At 40.4% G+C, this 27062-nt stretch overlaps 2 protein-coding genes across 2 annotated transcripts; both read left to right on the top strand.

Annotated features, from left to right (window-relative positions):
- Nucleotides 1-4552: 4552 nt before the first annotated feature.
- Nucleotides 4553-10864, top strand: LOC140941077 (cytochrome P450 3A30-like). The gene is made up of 5 exons (XM_073390038.1): nucleotides 4553-5011; nucleotides 6794-6999; nucleotides 7448-7733; nucleotides 8938-9241; nucleotides 10309-10864. Exons 1-5 carry the CDS (start codon nucleotides 4670-4672, stop codon nucleotides 10692-10694), a joined length of 1524 nt encoding a protein of 507 aa, XP_073246139.1. The 5' UTR covers nucleotides 4553-4669; the 3' UTR covers nucleotides 10695-10864.
- Nucleotides 10865-12325: 1461 nt separating this feature from the next.
- Nucleotides 12326-24679, top strand: LOC140942024 (uncharacterized). The gene is made up of 3 exons (XM_073391015.1): nucleotides 12326-12835; nucleotides 15643-15782; nucleotides 19935-24679. The coding sequence occupies exons 1-3, from the start codon at nucleotides 12364-12366 to the stop codon at nucleotides 24618-24620; spliced, it is 5298 nt and encodes a 1765-aa protein (XP_073247116.1). The 5' UTR covers nucleotides 12326-12363; the 3' UTR covers nucleotides 24621-24679.
- Nucleotides 24680-27062: the final 2383 nt, after the last annotated feature.

The raw sequence follows: 27062 nt of genomic DNA, 5'->3' as shown, positions 1-27062 counted from the left end.
ACTCTGAATATGACTACCGCACAGGTTGTCGAAACGTCAGTCACTGTCAACAACAACAGTCCTATTCAGGACTACCTTCACCCGGACGATCAAACTCAACCTACTTTTGAAATGACTCCTGGGTTCAAACCTTTCACAGTACACTTTTAGTCGAATTTTCAATCAACATCGCTTATTACGAGAAAAAAGCAACGATACCTGGATTTACGAGGATAAGAAAAAACAAAGGACTTCAAAAATCGCTTAAACAGTGGATTTATGCACCTATCAGTGTAAAGCTGGCGGGGGGGGGGGGGGAGGCAGGGTATGGGGTGGGGATTTGCTTGTCTTTGTTGGCCCTGGGGTAGGGCATTTGACTGATCTTGTTCTCCCAGGGGAGGGGATATTTGAATCTTTCTTCGCCCGACGTGGAAATATTTGACTGCCGACTTGGGCGAAAAAGACTGCGACGGAACATCTGTTTCCCACTTCCACGCTTCACGCATGCGCCGTACGGTTTGAAAAGATCAGGAAGTCATGGAGGCCAATGAGAACAAGCGAAGGCTGAGTGAATTTCACTGTTTTGTCTTCAAATTTCGTTTGTTTTAGCATGTTTTTGATCAATTGAACCTCTTAAAATACTGTGGAATCAAAATAAACGAAAGTAAAGAGAAACCAAGTCGATTTTTGCAAGTACAATTGATTAGTGTATGGCTCTTTCGCTACAATCAGTGTAAACTTACGAAACTGACTTTTTTGTACCCTTTATTAAGAACGGTATATTTAAACTTACAAAATGTGGACTTTCTCCTAAAGGTTTATGTATTCTACGCAGTGTAACACCAATTATGGTTAAAACGTATAATTGCAGCTGTCACAGGAACATGTATCTTTGGTGATGCAGCAACGTTTATAGAAGATTGCAGAGTTTTATTTGGAGATATTTTTATTGTGCCTTTCTTGGGTTCTGCCTTGGGATTGACAGCAATGTGCAGCCTAGGGTGGGGAAATTTGGTTGCATTTGACTGGAATGACTTGCAAGTGGGCAGGGAATTTGATTGCAAATTTTTTGAAAAAAGTCAAATCTCCACCCTACGCTCTGCCTCCTTCCCCGCCGGCATTACATTGATAGGTGCATTATACCTGCTGAAGTTTGTGGATTGCAGGACGACGTGATTGTACTTTGTTTGGCGTCGTCGACAACACCACGACGACGAAATTTACTGGTCGTGCTTGCACAGTACACTGTAACTCTCCTCTGGTCGTAAAAGAAGCTTTAATGGAAAAGTGGAATCTCATACAAAACCAACCGCTACTTTGCTAATTTTTTAAATAACCACCCCTTATTTCCTGAAAGAAAGGAAAACCATGGCAAAGAAGATGCTTGTTAGAGCAAAAATATTTAAGGTCTTTCACGCCGGTATAGATGTGCAACCTGTCACTCCTTGCAGTTTTTCACCAAAAATAATTTACGTATCCAAAAGGTCAGACTGGGCGTTTCCCTCTGTGTCCAATTAACCTCTCTTCATTACTTTTTATAGTGCCCTGTGATCAACAGGGAAACCAAGTTCGCAAATTTGCCATAAACGCTTTGGTGAAATACACTATCATGTTGCATAATGAAGTTTAAGTTCAATCAAATGATGCATTTTTACAAGTTTTACATGTTTTATAGGGATCAAAGTCTTGAAACTGATTGAAACACATAACAAATATTAATAATTAACATGCATTTTTACTTATTAACTGAGATTAACCGACAATCGACAAGTGGACCCCCCCATTCAGACCCTCTTACAAGTCAAGCGTTACTTATCAGGACTCGGTTGCTCAAACATTGGATAGCACTATCCATCGGATGAATCACTATCCAGAGGATAAGCACTAGGGAAACTAATTGCTTTATCCACTGGATAGATTTTTATCCTGTAATGGACAGAATGTTTGATCAGACAGCGAAGAGTTTCCTACAAAAATGCCTGGCGAAATAGCATCATAAAACATATCTTTTTTCAAGATGTACCCACAAAAACCGTTCCCCTTTAACCCAGATTAGAGATTATATTAAGACACATCACTCATACCTTTTAAAAATAGGTTGGTGTCTCCAAAAAAAATTGTGTTGGTGGAATTTTTTCTTATGTTCTTCAACGAAATTTCAAAATAGAATTTTCCGAATTTTAAATTAAAAGTGTTTCTCCACACAGCAAGTTAAGCAAACGCACGTCACTTTTGCTTATCATACTATTGGACAACTTGAAAACTTTCTCTCGCAGATTACACTGAAGATTGACGCGTCGTTGAAATTATTTGTGAAGTAGTCGCCACATCTGGTTTAAAACTGACAGAAATTGAAATATATATTTACTGTTAGTGTTGAATTTTGTTTGGCCAGAAATTTGCAGTTATATTCATAAATATATGGTGTCTGAAATATATGTACTCTTTTCTGAATTTGTAGATTAAATGTGCAATTACTCAAATTGAAAAGGCTTCTAACTTTTGTCATTGTCTTATACGCTCTTCTCACGTATGGTAATATGCCCGTCCAACCTCGTTTTTGAGTAAAACGTCCTTTGAAATGCTAATCAGACGACGTTTTCGTATTTGAATTTCAAAAGAATTTTTACCTGTAAACGAGGTTAGACGGGCATATTACCATAAGTGAAAAGAGCGTATTGCAGACCTTTCGAGGCGGCTGCTATTGGTATTTGTAAATTTATTGTAGGAGATAAAATGTATGACATATATAAAGCGAAGCCGCGAGTTTTTTTTATAGCCTGCAGGCGTATTTTGGGCGGGTGAAAGCTGCTTGTTTATGTTCGTACTGTTGTAGTCGCCATCTTTGACTTTATAACAGGAATATTGGGGCGAGTAAAAATAGCAACTTTGACTCGCCCCTTTTTCCTCCTCTCTTTTGGAGTTTCAACATGGCACATTTGCGCGCCGGAAGAAAACGCCTGCACTGCAGGCTACGCTTTCATCGTTTTCTTATTGTTATTACTGTGCACATTTCACACCAACCCAAAGGAAACCCTGAATGGCAAGATAAAGTACGTGTACATAATGACAGGTGACAGACCCAGATTAGAATCAAATGGGCTTTATTCATGTAAATGAATAAAACGAAAGGCAATAAGTAATTTCCCCACCCTACCTTTTCACATTTTTTAATTATTCCATGACTTGGAGCCACTGCATCCAGGGCAGAATTTTGAGCTTTGATTTGGCCTGTGGCCGGGGCACCAGAGTTTATCTCGCGTGCGGTACGATGCTTCGGGGGTTGGCAACAGGCCGACACATCTTTGGTGTAAGCCACTTTTAAGACTTAATCGAAACCGCAAACCGCGTATTTTAAGTCTCTTAGCACCCAAGGTAGGCCTGTCGCGATTCCCAGGGGATAGGCCAGGTAAAGAGGCAAGAAAACGCCTTGGCTTCCCTTTCCCTTCCCTCCACTTTTTCGCTTAATCTTCCCCTGTTTTTATTTGTGCCTGTGGCCAAATAAGAAAAATGAGTTGCGTGTACGCCGAAAAAAGACAAAATGGCACATGGATCTCCCAGAAGGCATTGCTTGTCCCTTTCCTTCTGCAGTGGGGCCGATTTTTGAGGGGAGGGGATGGGTCATTTCAGACATAGTTAGTAGAGGACACTGGTTATGAAAGCCGGTAAACACCAAAGTTGAAAACAACGGTGCTGCAGTTTATGTTGGAAGTTCCCTGACCGTGCTCAATCCTTTTTGTTCACAAATTTAATCCGCTGTTTCTATTTTGTCAGTAATTTCGAAATGATAGGAATGCTATTGAACATTGTGCACGGTCAGGTCCAAAAAAGCCAACAAAAACATATAACATGAGCCTCTAAGAGGTCTCATAGCCATTCCACTTTAATAACTGTAGGGATGTTTCTAATATATAATGTGTCCTTTAATCTTAACGAATTAAATCTTGGCTTTTTCTGATAGCTGCCATCTGTCACAAGCCTCGGCTCCTTTGGCCACTGTGCACATCCTCTCTAGATTTTTATTTATTAATATTTGAGTAGTGCATTTCTGTGAGAAAATTATATATTCTGTATGTGCAAGATTAATTCAACTAAACAGTGGGAAAAAAGTTGAAAGTTGATAGTTAAGTCCAAAGCTGGGTGGAGTTATTAGTCCTATACTTACACAAAGCTTTTTCTGTATAGTAATTTTTTTAAAAAGTACTGGGTTTAATTTAATAGACCTATTCGGCTAACTCAATGATGAACCCAATTCAAATCTCTCGCGCTTAAGATTCTTTGTGTATTGTCTGAGATTTGCATCATAATGTGGCATTCTCATTTAAATGCATGGAAACTGTCCTGAAACAGAAAGTTTTATTCCCAAAGGGTTTGAATTGGGTACAACATTGAGTTAGCCGAATAGGTCTATTAAAATTTGTTTTAAATTTTATTAAAATGCAATTTACGAGTGCACCTATTGTTTTCAGACTCAAACAATGGCTGTAAAGCATGACCAGCCATTGCGTGACAACTACAGGACATTCTCCTTTGTAACCACGCACTAAACATACGCTGGCACTTAACATTGTGCACAGACAGCAATATTTTCTTGCACCATCAAGTGACTAAATGATGTAACAGTTTGACCTGTCCAATTACTTAAACTTAGAACTACTAAGGAAATATTCATAAAGCACATCCAGATAAGATGGGGCTTCTTGATCTTATTGAACCGATATTTCGGGAATGGCAAACTATAGTGGTAGCGGCATTCATTTTGTTTGTCGTTTACTATTTCTGGATATCTCCGTACCAGGCGTTAAGAGCTTGCTACCACACTGGACCAACTCCACTTCCTTTCATCGGATATCTTCACGACCTCATCAGGCACAAGGGAAAGGTCCACCTTCAACTTGACGAGTATTACAAGAAATATGGCAACGTTTTCGTCTTGTCAATGTTTACCAGTAAACCTTGCTTTATGATCAGTGACCCAGAAATGATCAAAGACATTTTCGTTAAAGAGTTCGAGTCTTTCTCCGATCGCCCTGTAAGTCTGATGTTATGATTAAGAAGAATGCCATACTACAGATAGAAGTGTGACAAGTTTTTCCTTTGTTGTTCACCAGTCACTGGCGCGTTTGAATCTATTGTTATTATATTTGCGCCTTACAAATAGATTTTAATGATATTATATTATTATTATTATTATTATTGTTATTATTAATGTAATATACTAAGCAATTGATAAAGGTAAAGACATCTGTAGGTATAAGTTTTAACGAATAAGTACATGTATAGACTGTTCACAGTCCCCTATTTTTCCATGAGATTGTCGAGATACTGCGCGTAAATGGTGGCCATCTTGATTTTCAAATGTACCAAGGGGAGGGCATTAGGGATTATAGCTCTAGGGGGAGGGGGGCGAGAAAAATAGAGGGACTGTACCAACATCACTGTGACTTGCATTCATGGAGCGTGTTGTACCAACAATGCAGGCGTTTGATTGGTCAATAGACAATAGAAGTTAATTTGCATTGACAACAGGATTAGCTGAAAGTTGCCGACACTGACAAGTCGTTGGCAAGTTGTCGTTTCTACAAAGCGCTTTCATGATAACTGTTCACCTAACTTTTGTGCTATTTTGGGTCTTCATAATTTTGGGCCAATGAAACTGGGGAGGAATTTATTTCCGATTGGCATGAAGTAGGGCAGACTCTTCTGGACATTTCATAAAATTTCATAGAGAAGGGATGACATAAAACCGTTTGTTCGCAAGTATTGTTTTCAAAACTGGATGCTTTTGTGAATTCCAACGGCACATATTAAACAGATGAAGGATTTTTGGACAGTGTTTTGAGGATCAATCATGTAAGCCAACATGATTTTGATGTAGCCTCGGTGGGGGAATTTTGTTAATTCCAGAAGTCTGGGGAGTTTTGAATTAAACAGCACGGTTTTTGCCACAAAGACACAGAAAGACAACCCGTGTCAGAAATTTCTGGCTATTTATATGGAGGTTTAATTGTTTTCATTGGTGTTGAAGAGAGCATGCTTGCCGCTTAGTTTGGGAAAATGTTTCAGCTGTGCATGTTGGCCTGTATTGTTTGGAAAAATCTCCTTTTAACTGCATAATAATCATTGTTTCGAAAGAAGATGTTTGTAAGCACACAAAGTCAATGCTAAATGTGTCTGGCATGTTTTTCATTGCAAGCGGAGTTTGTCAATTAAGGAAGATTAAAGGCATGGAATTCCTGTCACGTCCCCTGAACACCAGTTGCAGTGATGTTGGTACAGTCCCTCTATTTTTCTCGCCTCCTCCCAAATCGTCCCCCGCCTCATAAGTAGATTTGACACTCATCTAAGATGGCCGCCCGTGTAAATGCAAAGTCTTTGATCTCAACTGTCTTACGGAAAAATGGCGTACTGTGACAGTCTAGTACATGTAAGGCATTTTTTAGTGGCTTGGTGGTTCAGGGGCTGATTATGCGAAAATTTAAAGAACAAGAAAGTTGTATGTTTTAATGGCTCAGCCATTTAGTGGATCATCAAATGGAACTGTTGAGCTATGGAGCATCTAATTATAAAGTTGCAGGCAGTGCTGTGGCTGAAAGTGAACATAATGTAGGTTTGGCCAACTTCCTGTCTTTTATGTGTCTTTGGTGGTGTCAAAGAAGCCAGCATGGATTACTGCCACCAACATGTCATTAGATTAATAATATTTAAGTCCTGGCCTGGCAAAAGAGATGTAGGTACGCAATTTCTGAACATATCATCCAGGTGTTTATTTAAATGTTTAAATGTTTATTTAACTTTGCTTTTGTTATTTTAGAACATTGTGAAACAACCAGAACCATTGGCCAGTATGTTGACAATTGCTGAGAAGGATAAGTGGAAACGTATTCGTAACACCTTGACTCCAGCTTTCAGTGCTTTGAAGATGAAACAGATGATACCACTGATGAATGCCTGCTGTGATAATCTGATCAAGAAACTCAGTGGAGTAGCTGATAAGGAGCAAAGTGTTAACATCTCTAAGTGAGTCTGTTACTTAAGATTTTCATTCTATTCACAGCTCAGTTACCATTCCTACTGCGCTTGTAAACTTAGATCCCTTAAGTAACCCTTATGATCCCTGCTATGATAATCTGATCAAAAACTCAGTGGAGTAGCTGATAAGGAGCAGAATTTAAATAAATATGCATGATCTTTAGACAACAGCCACAGAAATCACACAAACAGGATATTTTACCAAAAATCTTCAAATTGATCGATCGTTTTTTGCATCAGGGATGTAGGATGCAGAGGTAACAAAATCACTGTTTGAACCACAGGAGAGATGTCTGTTATAGTCAAAGTAGGGATTGTATGAAAGCCCAGGGCTATATGTTATAGGGGGTTCAGGTCAATGATATTGCTGCAGTGGTTGTGTGAGGGAGTTTTATTGCAAGCCAAATAAATGTACTTCCCATTTTTGTTCTCACAGATATCAACAATCCCTTACAATGGACGTCATTGTCTCGGCTGCGTTTGGATTTGAAGTTGATTCACAGTCAAATCCTGATGAACCTATTTTGAGTGCAGTTCGGCAGGCCACACAGCAAGGTGGTTTTCGACGAATTTTGTTAACAATTGTGTCCATATTACCATTTGGAATGAAACTCATGGAACTAGTGCCAAGCTTGTGGATGGCAAATCTAAAGCCCCTGCTTAACATATCAGAAGAAATCGTTCAGCTCAAGAGAGGTGGTCAAGGAAACTCTCCTAGAAAGGTAATAAGGAGATAGCATGACAGCATTGGCCAAAAAATGTCGCTTAAAAAGTGAATTTGGGTTCTTTTAATCACTTTCACAAATATCCAATTCGCTTACTTTGTCAAATGCAAGCAGACTATTCTAGAGCTGAATTCCTTACATTCACATCCAAGTTCAGAAAGAGAAAGAAAATTTTGTTGGCGCTTGTTCACATCCTCCATAAAACATGAAACTAGGCATTTTCACCTCATGCTCATGCAGCAATGGTACATAAATGTACAAAAACGCATGATGCACATGCAGAATTGTTGTTTTGTCTTCTCAACCTATTGCTTTTATGACGTTCTCATTGCCGTAGCCATTGTGGCATCTTGAACTCCCTATAATTATACAGTTATGTTAACAAAAAATCTCTCCCTAAGGCAGATTGGGATTGACACTGGCTGTCCATCATAGAGAGGTGTCTACCTTATTGGAGGGAAGGAGTAGCAGAGTCCAAACCCTCCCCCCCCCGTCCTGCCTGGTTTCCATTATTTCCCCTTATTTCTCCCACTTGTGGCTCCTAATTTAGCATACCTCCCTCCCTCCCTCCTTTCTCCCTTCTTGTGCCCCTCCTGACCCCTATTCTCCTGCTTACCCTCCTCCTCTTATAGGGAATCAAAGAAAGGCCAAGAGAGCAATAATTGGAATTAACTCCAAGGGTCGGCTATTTAAACAGAGTTTACAGTATCGTTGTTAACAAAACTTTGATTTCCAGTTATTCATTGTGTAGCAGCATCAGCACTTGTGCTGGAGAGAACCATGAAACTATAAGAAGACTAAATGACTCACAGACTCCACAAGGGGCTAGGGTTTAATAATATTGTGCCAACTCTTACTGTGATCCACTGCAGTAAAGGAGTTTCTTGAGGTGGTTTCCTGTCGAATTTCTGTGAGCCTGGGAAAAAAAAAACATGCATGTGTTCTTATAATTAAGCTAAGGCCATGTGAAGGCCAGCAGAAAATCATTGTGATGTGAATGCGGTTACAACAGAGAAAATAGCCAAAAAAATATTTTTATTCGGGTGCCATTACACAATGTAAACGCTACTGTTGGGGTTTCAGGTATAAGCATTAGATCTTGGTGACACTGTGCATAAACTTAGAACTTGAAAATGGGGAACCGTGACAAATAGGGACTGTCATTGACTATAATGACCAATACTTTCATTGCATGTGATAGGACATGCTTGATCTTATGTTGGCTGCAGCAGATGATGCCACTGTCCCAGAGTCAAAGAAGCTCTCTGATAACGAGATCATCGCACAAAGCATGGTCTTTCTGTTTGCTGGCCATGAAACAACCAGCACCGTCTTGAGTTTTGCATGTTACCACTTGGCTGTCAGTCCTGAGGTTCAGGAAAAACTGCAGCAGGAAATTGACAGTGTGTGGTCTGATGATAGCCAAATGTTGTCTTACGAGACCATTCACCAGCTACCATATCTGGACATGGTCATATCAGAGACCCTAAGGCTGTATCCACCAGGTAAGGGGAATTTAGCAGAGTTAGAGTCAGGGTTAGACTGTGTGTTTACACATTAGTGACTTCTATAGCCTGCAAGCTGACTCTGTAAATTGTAATTTGTAATTGTGATTTGTAGTTATTTGTTTACCCAGGGAGCACTTAGGAGTTCATTAGAACTCGTTGAAACGTCTGCTTGCATTCCAGATCGAATAGGAATTTGCAAGTGTTGGTTTTTAAGGAGAGGGGAAAACTGGAGAACCCAGAGAAAAGCCTCTTGGAACAAGGGAGAGAAACTCACCCCACATATGGAAGCCGAGTGCTCTCACCACTGCACCAACCTTGCTCCTTGGTGGGGAAGTGGGAGCTCTGGTGCTCTCCCTCTCTTCTTCTCCACTACTCCCAGTGCTCCCTTGAGAGCTTTCTCACATGCTTTGACTTCTAAGCATTTTCATTTCCCACACCCCCCTCCCTCACGAATTTAACCACCATCGATAAATGGTTGAGCATTTCACTGGGTCAGAAGAGCGAGTCAGATCCCGAAACAAATGGCATGTCACCGATTTTTGCCCTTTTGTTCCTAGGCCGTAAACGTCATAATATTTAAGTGTGGGTAATCCAAAAATAATGGTCATGGCATGAAATAACTACGATTGACCCGGTTTTTTTGTTTAATTGCACAGTACTAGAGGTAGATTATAGTCACTGCAAAGTAAATTATGCTATTGATTAATTTTGTTATTGATCGCTGTAGTGGTGATGGTGATGATGATGGCCATGTTGATGATGACAACCATGATCAGTGGTGGTATTGGTGGTGATGATGATGATGATGGCATGATGCCTACGTTCATTGATGATCAATGTTGATTGTGGTGATTATGGTGATGGTGGTGTTGATGATGATGACGACGACGACGACGACGACGAGGATGATGATGATGATGATGATTGTGATTGTGGTGTTGGTGACGATGTCATCGTCGACGTAAATGGGGACTTCTCGTGATATCTCGTTCGAATACTAAAGAAGGAAAGGTAGCTTCACGTGTCCTGCCTTACAACAAAGATCTTTCCTTTTTACATTGCAGGATTTCTGATCATCCGAAACTGCACCAAAGATTGCATCCTCAAGGGCGTTAAGATACCAAAAGATATAGCTGTAATGATTCCAGTTTACAGTATCCACAGAGATCCATCCATTTATGCAGACCCAGACAAGTTTGACCCAGAACGCTTTGCAAAGGAAGAGTCACGCAATCCTTACTCTTTCATGCCATTTGGAAACGGTCCGCATAACTGTATTGGGTTGCGGTTTGCGATGATAGAAATGAAGCTGGTGTTGGCCCGAATTTTGAAGAAATATCGCTTTGAAGTAGCTCCAGATACGAAGCAACCCCCTGAAGTTATCGTCAAATCCACTTTAACTTGTGTGGACATCCATCTTCGAGTAACTTCACGTGCAAAGACTGCTTAAACCATTTTAAATTAAATTTAAACATAGAAATATGACTGTAACTGAAAAGTATTAGAATAGTTCTGGTTATTGAGAAAAAGGTGAAGGAATAGCCACCGCATTATCGTGGTGAGTATTGGACATGTGTGTGAGAAACATCCACTATAACTTGTGTATTAGCTTGGTGGAATAATGTATTAAACGTTACGTTTTTTTGTCAAAAGATAAAAATAGTCTAAATCCATTGTCATGATTTTTAGAATTTTTGACACCTCGTTCAGTGCTGAGTTTTTCTAGCTATAGCGTAGAATTTGCTCCCTTTTGGGTAAGGATATCTGAGCAATATTCTTCTTAGGCTCAAGGCAATGCATCGATAAATTTGGTGGTTTCTTTGCATGATCATTCACGTGATTGTGAGGCACAAACCGGTACCAGTTTTCGGCCGAGAGAAAGCTTCCGCTTTGCCACGAAAATTTCTTATTTTTGTCGTACCAGTGGTAAAGGATGCTAAAGAAAACCAAACGTGCAGGCGAACGTCAAACAATCAAATCCAACAAAACGAGGCTCTAGAAAGGTTTTTATCTCAGTACTCTGTTCGCAGTCTCCTATTATTCCGTAGGATCGTCGAGATCGAGCGGTTTGCGTTACTGGTGGCCATCCTAGATGAGCGTCAAATCTACGTAGGGGGCGGGGGACGGTTTGGGAGGAGGCGACAAAAATAGCCTCCTTCCTCCCACCCCTATGAACCCCGACGCCCGCCCCCCTGGTACATATGAACCGAGCCTGCCTGTACAGGTAAGCGCTCAGCTGGACTGTGAACAGTCTGGTCTTTATCACGGGAAGATATGCAGCCTATCGGGCTTTCCAGAAAGCGAGACTTAAATATCACCCCACTGAAAAGTAACGACTCTAAACCAAGCAAACTGTGTTCAGCCGCCTTTAGCGGGAGACTCGAGTGTCTCGCTCTAGCTTCGCACTTTTCCCTTCCTCCCTTTCCCCTACTCCTTTCGACGCCTGCTACGCAGGCTAGCAAAAGCTAGAAATAGTGAACTCAATGACCAGATATTAAAATACCACTTCTTCCGTTTCTGTAAGGGAGAATGAGTCTTGACCTCGACTAAGATTTGCCATCTGCGGGTCGTATGTTGTTTTATTGTTTTGTTGATTCGAAATAGAGTTGTCGTTGAAGTTGTTGTTCAGTAGGCGAATAGCGGAAAATCCGGGTAAAACACAACTCGATATTGAATGTTTAGTTTCAGTTAATGCCTACGGTGAGTATGACATCTGACTGACACCTGAAATCCAAGTTGTGTTTTAACTCCCCGCTCATTAAAACCAAGCTTTGACTGCGTGAAATCCCCATTATGTCCCGGGGGTTGGGGGATCGGGATTTCAATTTAATGAAATGATGCATTAGCTGTCCAATCACTGACTGCATCTCTTCTATTGCCGATGATATCTACCTTGGTTATACAGGGATTTTCACCCGTCGCTATCTTTGTGGCCGTCTCGCCGCCCAAGAAGTATTTAAGTAATGTAATCCAGTGTAATGATTCCGAGCTTCACAAGGTTTTGCAATACACTTATTTCAGAGTTCATGCCAGAGTTTGGGGTTCCTGTGTTCTAAAACCGCGAAGGGCTGAAACCGAATAAAGTAGAAAAAGGACTGGTAACTAACACTTTATTCAAGATGGCTGCCATACGTTCGCAAAAGTTGACAGAAAATATGGATAAAAAACTAGACTTTTTGTCGCCAAAGTTCGACCCTTTGAAGGCCCTATACGCGGAAAGCCTGCAGCCTCCTGTACCAAAAATACACGTATTCAATAACCTCGCGGAATATGCTCAAGCCATCAAGGAGGGCAAAATAAAATCAAGCGAATCTTCGAAGTCGGCAAAAGGCAAGGCTTCGTTGCGGAAAACTGCCACAAGGACGAGAAATTTGAAACCAGAATACAAACCAAAGGAGAAGGAGGATGTGCAAGAAAGGCTTAAATCCATTGCCGAATCCAACGCCTCGAGTATGGCGAAAAGTAAAACTGGGAAAAAGATGGAAGGGAGAGTGGTTGAGTCCAAGCTGCAGGAGTTTATTATGGCGGAGGAAGCCTTTAAAGCTGAACAGATAAAGAAAAAGCGGATGAATGTAATAGACAGGATGGAAGGTAAAGTTTGCACTACGTAACAAAGTTTCTTCTATGCCATTACTGAAAATATTCTGAAAAAGATTTATACCCCTTTGCACCCTGGCAGGCACAAAGCACAGGTCACAAGTCACAAGTTACAAGCGCAGATCACTTCTCAATTGATAAATAACTGAAATAAGTGGTTACTCCTTAAGCTAAAACTTCATTTCTGAATGCATTAGGGGCTAGGAGACACTTTTAGTGTTGTTTATTTACTGTAGCGCTGTGACCTCTACTCTTACATGCACTTGTGACCAGTGGCCTGAGACCTGCGTTTTATACCTGTCGTTCCCACCCCCTCCCCCATAAACAGCATTAATTTAAATACAGGCCTTATTTAATCCCAGAGGGGTACTTGACCAATATTGTGTGGTTCCAGAAAATATCCATACCACCCCCACGGAAGGGATTTGCTGTATGACCCCCCCTCCCCTCTGGATTTTCCAAAATCAGCCCACAAAATTTACCCCCCCTGCCCTCCAGAATTTCCAAAACTTTCGCACACCCCCTGGAAATATTGCTATCTCCAATTGAAGTGAACAAAGAAGTAGTTTTGTCCCCTAGGATGCCAAATTTTATGAATTTGATGTATTTCCTGTTCAATTGTACAACAGATAAGCGAATTTCTTATGCGAACTCCTTATGCACTCAAGTCACAGACAAATAATTATTTTGTGTGTTTCATTTAATTTCTGTTGAATTCTACAATTCTGCAAATGAAATGCAAGCTTGCATAGGAAACATAACTGTACTTTTCTCGCACTGCGTCAAGAAGAAAGCAACACTTGAAGAAGTATAATTAAAGAGATCAGGACCTCGTCGCGTGATAATACAGTGTGAGTATCGAATTTCGTTCTACCAAATTTGCCTATTTGAGTTTGCGGTAAAATTGCGCTTCGCCGATTTCATTGATAAGAAAATTGTCACGCAAAGTTTAACGTGCTGGAAAAGACTTGTGTAACTTCTTTGTGATAGAGAAACAGTCAAGAGAAGAAGAGATGCAGCCAATTAAAAAAAAATATTTTTCGTGTTTTTTGTTCTCGACATGCTAGGAAAATGAAGTTTCATTCTGCTGGCTCATAAACTACAAAAGCGTAAAAGATAAAAAATACTATGTTTGGGAAACTTGTTGAAAAAAAAAAACTTAAGTATTGAATAAAACGTATGTCAATACTGTCCATAATCGATTGATAAATAAACATGAAAGTGAAGATGACTACAAAGGAGCAGAGATCCGTAACTATTCATATATGATGCTTTTGTAAGCAAACTTCAACTTCGTAACGTACGTGACCTGGAGAATAACAGGTCATTCGACGCGAGTGTGGCTAGCAATGAAATGGTTTTGGGATGGAAACTCGGCTAAAATTTATCTTTGAACAGATAGCTTCAGTCGCTCGAATGGTCGACAAATTCTTTTTCGAACGGATAGCCCAAGCCGTTCGAACCGATGACAATTTTTTCAAACGGATATCCCAAGCCGTTCGAACGGATGACAATTTTTCCCAAACAGACAGCCCAAGCCATTCGAACAGATAACAATTTTTCCCGAACAGATACCCCGAGCCGTTCAAACAGATACCAAATCCATTCAAAAACGGCTAACCGTAAGGAATGTTTTCACGTGAGAGGTCATGCCAAGGGACTGACAAAATATGTTGGCTATGTCCATTTATCCCAAGGTTTAGTCGCTCTTTAACTTTTGTCGTGTTTTATAATTGTGGTAAATTTTTGTGTTTTTTCTTTGTTACTCTCTTATGCGTCACGAGAACCCTCTGGAAATATTTCCCTATGGTAACTCCCCCCCCTCCCCACTGGAAAATAAGGTAAATTGACCCCCCCTCCCCCCTGGAAAATCCGATCCCTTTCGTGGGGGTGAGAGACTTGACTGAGGGTGCAGAGGCTTGACTGAAATAAACTCCTGCTATTCCGGAGTCTTGCTAATGAGGACATTAACTTGAGGTCGCTACAGTGTCTGCTGTAAAGGGAGTTGACTGTAACTTGATTTAACTTGATTTAGGGTACTGTAAACTGCTGCTTATAAGTGCCCCCCGTCCCCCAGTTATAGGCCCATCTGCCTGCAAACAAAAAAATACATCCAATCATAAGCCCCCTTCTAGCTCTGATTATAAGCCTCCCTCTGAATTCAATTGATTGTGACATTTTGAAGCTTATTGAAAAACCAGGAATTGCAAAATAGATTTTGAGCACCACTGCTATACATGTAGCTTGTTTCGAAGTGTTTATTCTATTCCAGGTATGACCCCCTCAGATGTAAGCCCCTTTGTTTATAAGCCCTCCTGAAACCCCTTACAAAGATCACTCATAAGCTCAGGGCTTATAAGCGGCAGTTTAAAGTAACTTGAAATTCAGTTTGTCCTCTCAACAGGGAGCTCTGCCCAAGGCAGTTTTGAGCTTGTCTAGTTTGCTTTTTTATGTAAGGATGACTAGCTAGGCCCTTGCTCATTGGGCAAGTGATGTGTATGAAATGCTACTTATTTAGGGGGACATCTAGATATCCAGAACAACTAGATGGGGCTTTTTTTTAATCTTCCATTAGGACCTGCAAAACGAGAGCAGGACTACATGAGCCAGAAGTGACTGTGTTTAAAAGGCCACTTTAACAGCACAGTGGACGTCTGTAAATAAAACTACCCTTTAATAGGGCATGAAATCCTGATCCTATTTATGAAGTGGTCCTCTTTACAAGGTTTCCAGGAAAGAAAATGACTGAGTATTTTTTAGGAGTTTAAGTAAATAATGTATTTTTTTTCCTGCATACGCAGCATGTACTGAAGGACCATTTAGCATACTGCACACATGTCTCACCAAGAGGCTGAGAGTCAAGGTTTGGACCAGAAGATACAAAGGACTCCGTGGTGTTTTAGCTGGATACCTTGTTGCTTTTGATAAGCATATGAACCTGGTAAGTGTATGCCTACACTGTAGACTGAGTACAGCTGTTTAATCAGTCCCCTGGCCTTTGAATGGAAGTGACACTGGAGGTTCCCCAGAAGGGGGGAGTACGGCCATATATGGGCTATATGTGAAGGGTGTGGTTTTCAAGCAGTTTAGTCTGAAATATGGTATAGAAATCAGCAAGTTTGGGTGTTGATGGTTTTCATTTTCCAGGAAATGGATCAATAAATAGCAACTCTAGAATAGAAGGGATTTTAGGATAACAATGTTGGGCTGAACTACACTCTGAAGGCCTGGTATGGGCTAAGGGTTCATCCCAGGGGCACATTCCCACCCAAAAATTCCTTTAAGCCCCAAGAGTGACCAACATTAATTTACTCCCAACAATATCAATACATGATTAAAAGAAAAGTTTGTGAGAATAAATAAAATGATCACCTAAAGCAAAATGCTTCGATCTTTGAACAAATCCTTTCAACTAATCCTGTAAGGAAATGTATGGAGATCAATTTGGAGAATTTGTTTGTGGATATTGGGGCTTAAAGGGTTAAGTACCACCCCAGAGTGGTGACTTTGTTTGTTTGCAAACCTTTCTGATTTTCAATTTTCCAGCATTAGGTCATGGGCTTATTAGCGTGACAATAAAGCGGTTTGCACATGAAAATCACAAGGGTAAATGTAATAAAACCTGTTCACCTCTAGCCTCACTTCTATTCAAAGGCCCGGGCACTAAGCAGACCGCTCTGAAATGGCCAATTATAGTATTATTTTTGGGACTAGCAAATTAATAGTAATAATAATAATATTTAATATTTATATAGCGCAAAATAACATACAGGAGGATATGATTAAATGCACTTTACATAGTAAAATTGAATCCAAAATTACTATGTGACCTATTTACAATTTTGAATTTACAATAAAATGCGAAGATGTATACTATATGAAGCACTAAAAAGAAATTATAAATTAAACGCTTCTCTAAAATAGTGAGTTTTAAGCAATGACTTAAAGGCGTTAAAATTTTGCTGTGACTGTAAATGATTGTGGGAGACTGTTCCAAACCTTGGCGGATGCATTGGAAAAGGCTCGATCGCCAAGCGTTTTTTTCGATCGTCGTGAATGGTTTTCCAGCTGGATACTGGTGCTCGAGCGGAGGTTGTATGTCGAAGTGTTCTTGATGGCGACCATGCTTTTAAGATAATTGGGGGCGTGTCCATAAATGCACTTGAAACAGAGCATAGCAATCTTGAAATTGATTCTAAACTTAATCGGCAGCCAGTGAAGACGTATAAATGACGATGTGACGTGTTCTTGTCTTGGCAATGGGCACACCAATCGGACTGCCGCCTTTTGCACCCGTTGGAGCTTGCTAAGGTTCGTAGCGGCAACACCATACAATAGGCTATTGCAATAGTCTATTCTCGACTTCACTATTGTCTGAACAATCGAGTTTCTATCTTCAAAGCTAAGAAATCTTTTAGTGCGCCCAATATTATGCAGATGGTAAAGTCCCGATTGACAAGTCTTGTTGATGGCGGTTTTCATGCTCAGATGGTTGTCGAACCACGTCTCTAGGTTCCGAACGTTGCATACTGTAGACACTTTTGCGTGATCAATACTGAGCTCTGATATGCTTATCTTGTCCAGCTGCGCGTGGGTTCCAATTACTGTTAATTCCGTTTTGTCGTCATTTAGCTTAAGTTTGTCAGCCGTCATCCAAGGCTTGATGTCTAGAACGCAATCTTGTAATGCAGTTACCGCTTCCAATTCACTCGCACTGGAACCACGCTTAAATGGGATTTATAACTGGTTATCGTCTCCGTATACATGAACATCTGGGAGGTGGCGCTTCACTACCTCAAATTGCTTGCTGGCATAAATTGTAAAAAAGCAGCGGCCCCAGACACGATCCTTGAAGTACACCATGCGGTAGAGAGAATTCCTCTGAGAAGCTCCCATTAAGTAATACACCCTGCGATCTACCAGCTAGGTAGGATCTGAACCATTGAAGTGCAGTATCTGCAATGCCAAAAGTTATTCTGCTTAGTGCTGTATTTACTAGAAGGGTTTGAGGAGGCTAGGAAAAGGCCACTGGGCCATAAAACAAACAGAAAAGTAGCTACTAAAGACAAAAACTAGCATAGCCAAGTGGTTAGGATGCCTGCCTTTTCATCAAATAAACCTATTTGCTATTTTTTGGGTAAAATCCATTCTCAGGTTTAACAGGTGTTCTACTTAGTTTGATCCAGAATTACCCTTGTTTCTTAGACCTAATTATTTTTTGGAAACTTTGAGCATTCTGGTTGAACCCTTTAACGACTTCTTTAGTCGTTTTTCTTCCATATCAAATGATGCATATTTTCCTGCCTGGAACCTTTTAGATTTCAGTTTAAGTTAATAAAATTGGTAATCACGGACGTCGGAAAAGATAGATCTTTCCAGCGATACCTCGTTTCGGATATTCTGACCAATCCTGACAGAGTTACACTCACAAAATAGATAACATTTTTTGGAAAAATCCACCGCCAATTTCGCTGCTTACATACTACCCTTTGAATATTAAATTTTTTCCTTTTCCTAAAAAGTTAGCCAGCCACAATTCCATGCAAAAGAAAGACGATAAAGTAGGCAACAAAACTGCTAATAAAGAAGAAAGGCAAAGGAAAAGACAGAGAGCAAGAGAGAAGTCCAAATTTTGGCTTTTGGACATATGTGAAAAACAAAAAGCTGTTTAATTACATCAAATTGGTCGGAAAATATGCCTCTTTTCTTACAAAACTCGTTTTTAGCCACTCTTATGCTAATTAGTCGAAAACCTAGTCCAAGGAAGAAGAATTGGTGAAAAATGCGGGTTTTTTTTTGGTACTTGCCAGCCGTCACCAAAGGATTAACCTAAGAAAATAATTGTTTTGCCATTGCATCAACAGCTATACTTAAAAATAACCACCTGCAACTTACTTGCTTCCTGTCTTTTAAGGTTACCCTTTCCCCGTCTATGGGAAAATACATTTAAGTGTAGTGCTGTGGCGGAATTAATTTAAGGTGTGATCACCACAGCCTGTGAACTTTGTCACCTCAATTTGGACAGTTAAAAACCTTTTATTGCAATGTAACATAATGATGCAATCTCTAGCAGTGACACCCTACAGTGTCTATCTTTCGTGCTATATGGGATTGTGTTTAGGTGTCCATAAGGAGAGTTTTAGAGTGCAAAACAGTCAAGTATTAAAGGTACAGTGTGTACATCGGTTTGTTTCTTGGTCACGTTGATGAGGATACTCTATGGCCCAATGATGATGGTGCTACGAAACAGGATTTGAGATCTTTCAGAACTGTACATGAAAAAATGGAGTTTTGTACACATCGTAAGTCAGTTTTTAATTAACCTGGCAATTTGCATAACAATCATGGGTCAGCGGTCTTGTTGAAGACCTTCCGGCATTCCAATCTGCTGCGATCTGCTGCCCCTTTCCCAGTCCTTCACGCGGCATTTTTTATTTGTTATTCGCCTTTGGTCCCAGGTTATTTTAATTACAGTCGACAGCCTACTGGACTGAGGCATGTGTTCCCTGAATAGAGGTTTCGCTAAGGTTTGTGAATGATTAACCAACAAAGAAAATATTATTTTTCATACTGCCTGGGATATGCTTCAGCCATTACTTCAGATATCTAGATAATGTATTAAAAAATCATGACTATCTATTGTGTTTTGAATTCTCACAAGTTCGAACATAAAAATTAACAAACACCTCCATCAAAACTACTGTTTATCATCCTGTTTTGTCGAATAATTTCACAGCCAGGGAATGATATAAACGTCGCTGTCTTTTACCAAGTCATTGAGTCTTGTCATGTTGGTCAATAAAACATCGACAGGGCAGTCTGCAAGCGGAAATCTCATCTCACCAAAATGGGCATCGTGGACGAGGTGTCCACGGTCGCCCGCGCCCCCTCTCCAGAAAACTATGCGTAATAACGAGGTGTACGTGTTAAGCGGGTGTCTCAGTATAAACCAGGGCTCGACTGTTCTTAGCTGTACCTTAGTTATAACTGGAATAAAAAGACAATTTAAATCTTGACTAGGGACACAAGTGCGCGTTATATAATTTGTTGTCGTAGTTGTAACAAAGGAACATGTCTTGTCTTGTTTTCTTAGGCTCTATTCGATGTCGATGAAGTGTATACATTAGAAGAAAGAACTGGACAACCCCAAGCTAATGAAGAAACACAAGGAACGGGAAAGAAGAAAAAGAAGAAAAGGAAAAAGGTCAACTGTCAAAATGAAAATAAACCTCCTCACGAAGAACAAAACGATGAGATAAATCACCAAACTAGTGCGTCGACATCACTTGATGAAGTGGGTCGTTCATCAACACAAGTGACAGGTTGTGAAGGGAAAACAGCTGGTATGGATGTAGAGGGGAGTGTAAAATGCGAATCACTAGCTGTTCAGCCTAGCATTGATGCTCAAACAGGCGAGGGGACTATAGCTCCATATAAGGACTCTTCCGTTTTAGATTTTGACACACTCGGGGATCATGGCCAGCAGGACATTTCCATAGACACCCCCGATGAAGATTCTTTGACGCCTTCTGCAGAAGCTCTAAGCGCCGCTTTGCATGCTTCTGCTTTATCGTTGGATGATAGTGACGGCCGCTCTCTTCTTACAGTGGATCAAACTGATGAATTCTCCTCTGAAAGATGCGGAAATAATTTTACTCAAAAACCAAGCATTGAGTTGTTAGAGAAGAACGAGTCGGCCTCTACAGTTACAGAACTCAAATTAACACTGTCAGTGTGTACGACTGATTGTAATAGTGAAGGTTTCGGTGATTATAATCCTTCGTCAGCAGCCTCCAACATTGGCGTAGTCGACAGTAAAGATACAACGGGTTCTCAATTGGGTAAGCTTTGTAAAGACAAAAATAAGCAGGTATCTGATAGCAGCGACAGTGAAATGGATTCTCGGGGTGAAAAGAATATTGATAAAACAGATTTTGATCCTTTCCCATCAAATATCGTGAATTCAGATGTTAGTTTCGTTGGCGTTGATGAAATCTTGCCAAGCGCAACCGAAGGCAGTAGTCACTCAGTAGTCTCAGATGGAAAGGAGAATGCATGTTATGACAGGTTACAAGGAAACAGTTGCAGAATAAATATGAAGAACAACTCCGATGATTTCACCGTAGGTGACCGGTTGTTGGTGAAAGACGAGGAGGATATAGTCATGAATGAGCAAAAACAAGAGTTTACTAAAATGGAACACAACGACCAGTTATATAATTTAATACGAGAGGATTGTTCGAAAGAAAACCGGGAGATTGGACAGAACACTGAGAGCCCATCAAATAGTGGAACGACATTGCAGACCGTGTCGATTTTCTCCGAAAGTAAACCAGTTATGACCAAGGACAGCGAAAAGAAAGAGGAAAAATGTGATTTTATAGAAGGCGGACTCTTACCAGACAAAAGTGACTCAACTGAAGAAATTGCTTTAGTTGATAGTGAGAAGGAAAAGTTTGAAGATGACACGACCGAAGGAGGTAAAGTAGCGTATTTAGAACATAGTACCATAAGAGAAGAAAGGCCATCCACGCAAGGATTTAAACCGCATTCTGTCACTGTTCCTTGGTCAGTACTAAATGAAACACAACAAGTGGAGCACAAATCTGTGGAGAGTAGTATAGAAGTTGTTCAAAACGAGGATCAAACGCAAAATGTAAGATTTAACGCGCTATTGCTGGGTGGATCGTGCGATGAAGAGAAAAGCTTAAGTAATTTGCATGAAGTGACCCTAAAGCTTACCGTGGACTCTGACACTTGTGACGATATCCAGAGATCATTGAAATTCTTCTGCACAGACAACAAAACTGATTCATCGTGTGGAGCTCTCACTTTTAGTAGCGAAAATCCTCCTTTTCGCAATGAAGAGGGAGTTGTTTCTTCTCTGATTTGTGTAGATAGCACTTCTGAGATTGAGGGGGAACCCACTCTTGATCGAGCTGCAGCAAGGACCTCTGTCGCTTCCCACCAATTAAAAAATTCGCCTGACGAAGCTCTGAAAATACCCTTGACTGTTACTAACAACGTGGATATGCAAGATGAAGAAAATAGGCTGTTTGATTTTGAAACTCCAGAAGTCGCAAATTATGTTCCTGACGAAAATGGGATTAACTTTGAACGGCAGCACAAGGAGGCTGAGACGGTACTAATTGATGTAGAAAGTGCTGCGCTATTGAGCAATTCAGATGAAATTCTTTCTCAAGGAGGAAGCTTGCGTTCAGGTGTGGACAGCGAGGGTCTGTATCTTGGTAGCAGTGATTGTGACCAAACAACTGTAGAAAACAGTTCGGGCGTCTACATAATTGAACCACGTGGAAATGTAGACGAATTACCTGACGATCGTAAATCAGAGATACTGCATTCTGCACAAAGTGAACCAAGTTGTGGAGATGTAAAAGTTGCTACTCTCTATTCTGATACAATTGAAGCTTCCGATATGTCATTTAATTTAGGTATGACCCAGGAAAGGAATTCGCTCAGAACTATGGCCTTTGACGCTTCGGGGGATAGAGACAGTGTCACCGTGTCTCCAGAAGGCTCTATGGAGTCAGCTTTTAATAACCCACTCAAAGTTCCAGACAAAGAAAATAACGAGAAGAACGAACAGTTTAGTGAATTTTTTAAGAACCACACAAACTTGTCAGAAATGAAAACTGAAGACGATTATCCTTCAGTCGGAGGAACCTGTGGGGATTGTCGCAAGGTAACAGTCACGCAGGACACCAAATTGCAAAATGATGAGCTGCGGCAAAATACAGTTTTTGTGACCAAAGATAAGGCTAGTGAAGTTGAAAAAGAAGAAGGTCAAATTAGCTCCGATGAAGTGGACATGTCAGAGGCTAAATCACGTGAAACAGAAGAGGAGAAAACGTCTAACGCTCAAAAAACGCAAAGTGAGGACAATGTAGAGACGCCAAAGGCTAAAAGTAAGGAGACGTTAGAGAATGAAAAGCTCGGAGAGGAGGAGAAGGATGAGGGTGAACTGTCTTCTTCTGATTCAGATGCTGAGGTTTTTGTAAAAATAGCAGACGCACAGAAAGGTGGTCCAAGCACTTCCAAAAGTAAACTGTTCGACGACAGAATGGTTGCATCGGCGGTAGACAAACAGCTTCACCCTGCCAGGCGTCATTCTTCGGGTGAAGGGCATCACACATTTACCATGGAAAGATCACGGTTATTAGCAAGTTTAGGCGGCAAGAGAAGAGGCCCTTCATCCGCCATTGCAAACGCTGATCTCCGAACAAGGTTGAGTGAAATTCGGAGTCAGCGGACTAGTTGTGGAAATGCTAAGAGCGGAGCTCCTCGTTTTGAAGAATCTGTGAAGGAGTGTGGCGGTACGGAAAAGCATTCGAAAAAGGTAAAGGAAAAGGTTCCACATCGCGGAAAGAATGGGAAAGGTAAAGTTAAAGGTGGGCGTAAAGTAGATGTTAAGGACAGTAGACTTAAGACGAGAGAGGCACAAAATAATTCTACCAAGACAGGGAGCGTTAAAGAAGACAACCATTTAGGTGGTCTGCCTAAGAAAGAGCAGTTAAGGCAAACACCACAGTCGTCAAAGAAAGCCCCCCAAAACTCCCAGGGATCTTCACCGTGTAATACAAATAGTAAGACGGAGAACACTAGAGGAAACAAGGCAGACCTTCACCCCGATAACCTCCAAAGAACTGCTGCGGAATCAGACGAAAAGAATCGTTTGAAAATATCGCAGCCGGAGTCGCGTCGAAAGACCAAGGAAACGCGAAAAACCTCAACACGCAGCGAAGACTCTGCAGCGGTTGTAACGAAAGACGTTAAGAAAGACAGTACTGGACGACATACGCCTAATAGTCACCCCGATATGGCTAAGAAATCGACTAGCAAGAATGCCTTGAAAACAACACAGCCAGAGTCATGTCCAAAGACATTAAACGCTGAAAGTAATTCGTCTGATACCAAGAAAACTGATTTGAAAGGTAAAACAGGAGGAAGGACACTTCGTAGTAGTGGAACACCTAAATCCGCAAGTGGTTCTTCTGTTGAGAGACCTTCAAAACGTCATTCTATGAACAAGGCTACTCTAAAAGATCAACCCACATTGGTCGGGCATCCCTTGTCAACTGGTAAAGGAACTCTCAAGGGATGCAGGCAGGTTGATAGATCCTGTGGTAGACAAACTACAAGTGAATCTAAGAAGCTCTCTAACGTGAAAGGGGGGAAAAGGTTAGCTGCAACTGATGGTAATGTTAGTAAAGTTGAATACAATGAAAAAGGCGAACTTCAATCAGTGAACGTTCCTTCACGAACTGTACCAAGAAAAGTTTCAAATAAACGTCTCGTCAACGTCACTTCCAAGGAGAAAGCCAATCCTGAACGTGGGATGGAAATTCGACCTCAGAACCCCAGAAAACGTCGCAGATCTGTAGACAGTACAGAAATAAACCATGGAAAGAAAATAAGAATCGATGAAGTGAAAGACTCACTGCCTAAACCGTCAACAGTGTCTTCCACACGTAAGCTACCCAAAGATTCGAAGAGAATACCCGATTATACCAGTAACAGCATAAATGTACCGTCCTGCGGTGACATCAATGTTGAAGGAAGTAGGAAAGTCCCTGCTAATATGGAAAACTTCAAACAAACAGTTAAACCCAAGCGTGATGGTGATTCCAAGGCTGATGATGATATTCAAGCAAAGACGATTTCCATTGGTCGTAATGAGTGTTTGGTGTTCAAGCGTCGTCATGTGAACCAGTTGTTTGTCAGGGGAGACAACGTTGTCATGGTAGCGTATGCCAAGTAATGCTAGTAAAAGAATCGTCTTTTTTAGTCAGGATAATCCGGTTTATAAGTTGTTCCCAACAAGAAGCCCGGCTTTGCTCCCAGAGTAGTTTAAAGGAATACCATTCGATACGCAAGTGGATGGCATCTATGTTGGATATTGTGTTTCAGGGATTCATAGATTTACAGACCTATTTTCTGTTACAAGATTTCTCTCTTGGGCTGGTTGAATTTCTCGAAAAGCAGAACAAATCTATAAATAAATTAACAGACGGCTACTTCATCGTCCATACACTGGGAAGAAGATGAGCAAAATTGGGGCAATAACAAACTGTTTATCCATCATTTTATTGGGTTCAAATTGTTAGTCACGAGATATAATTTTAGTCTACCCATACAATGGTTTTGCGTTATTTATTTGAATTCTATCAACAAATCGTTTATTAATCCTATTTATGATAAAAATCACTTGAAATGGAGACAAATGAGCGACGAATGACTGTCACTCATGGTCGTATGTGATGGTTACTCGTAACGTTTCTTATAATTATCGCCTTTTCACTGAGGGTGTCTTCAAATGAGCAAAACGAGAGAGTGAGAAACGAGAGGCAGACTGGATGGCTTAGCTCATATGAAGTGGCGGTGAGATATTGATGTCCCGTTAGTTTAATTATTTTGTTGTGAAGACGGTTTGTGCTTTAAGTGGCTATGTGACAAGAATATTACTGTTTTAGGTCATAGTTATTAAAGTGGAATGGTTATGAAACCCGTTAGACTCTCTTGTTATATGTTTTTGTTGGTATTTTTGGACCTGACCGTGCACAACGTTCAATAGCATTCCTATCATTTTGAACTTACTGACCAATAGAAACATGGCATTAATTTATTCAGTCACAATTTGTGAACAAAAAACGAAGGATTGTGCACGGTCAGGGAGCTTCCAACATAAACTACAGCACCGTTGTTTTCAACTTTGATGTTTGCCGGCTTTCCTAACCACTCTCCTCTACTAACTATGTTTAGGTCAAGTCTGTTCCTTTACTCATACACAAAATACTCTGTTAGAGTTAGAAGAAATTTCATCAGGGAGCACTAACCATAGTAACTTTTTGGTGATTTTTGCGGGCATATAGTATCGCTTTTCAATCCATGTTCATCCTTGCCATTCGTAGCAACAGACAGCAGAGAACACTTTCAATGCCTAAATATGCTCTAAAATAACAAAACTGGCCACTATTTTTTTGGAATTTAATTGTGCGAAGACACGTTATGGCTCCTTTAAGAAGATAGCAAAAATCGTTACATGACCCTTGTAAGAAGAGTTAATGAAACACGAGTAGAATGCTTCATCGAAAAACGCAGATACTGAAAAATTGCTCTATAGTGCTGGCAATCTCTGCGTTGTTTTCTATTTTAAACCGAATTTATGGTTTTGAGATAGCCAATGAAAAACTCTTTTGAACACTTTTAAAACATAGCCTGTAAGGTTGACCGGAACTTTGCGGAAAATTTATTAGAAGTAATGTTAAGGTCCTTGTTAAAAAAAAGGCAAACTCAATCCTTTTGATAGGCAAAAGGTTTTTATTTTCGCCTACGATTTCGGTTTTGGGGCATTTCATTGAATTATTGACAAATAATTCGACTAGTTTTAAACTCTTCGAAACGGGGATAGTGAATACATAAGACGTCCTTCTAGGGTAACAGTTGTTTGGAAGGAGAAACAGTTTTCTATTTATTGGTCATTTTATTTATATGTACTGTGAAGTTAATGCAAAGCTACATGTAGAACATAATATAAAAACCCATGGAGATAGTAATATAAACTGAATTCTCCGTTTTTGTCTTCATCATTTGTCGAAAGTTACGATCCATTGGCATGGATTGCAGTGTCTCACCTATTTACTGATAGTCTTCATCATTACTGACTAGGTGCTCCCGTCATTTTTGCATAGTCGTTTGAGAAGTTTCCTGATAAGGGTGGATATCCACTGTCGCGTAATTTTTCCTTGTGTACGCACGTATTATTTCCGCGTGTAAATAAAATAGAGACAATGTATAAAAGACCGCGAGTAAACGTAAAAGTTGAGTGTGGTTCAACTTTAACATCTACGCGGGCCTTCCATACATTGTCTCTAAACCACGCAACATTCTCAAGACAACAACAGATGAAGAGCGAAATATTTCATCTCACAATAATTAAAGGGCATTTATGAATTTGCAAATGTAATGTTTTAGTGGAATCAAAGAATTGAATAAAAATTACCCTCGCTGCAAATGATGTCGGAGTGAAATGGAGAGGAAGACAGGAACTGAGCATGCTCTTCACTAACGTACTCTTTAATTAGAGCTTTTCACAGTTTGTTTCAAAGTTCTAAAAAAAACGCGCTCTCAAAATTTATCAAAAATTTGGGAAATTTTCTGCATGTGCATCAAAAAAGTTTTATTTATTTTCTTTCTAACGTCT

This window comes from Porites lutea, chromosome 6, assembly GCF_958299795.1.
Source record: "Porites lutea chromosome 6, jaPorLute2.1, whole genome shotgun sequence".
NCBI lineage: Eukaryota > Metazoa > Cnidaria > Anthozoa > Scleractinia > Poritidae > Porites > Porites lutea.
This window is presented reverse-complemented; position numbering and strand designations above follow the sequence as displayed.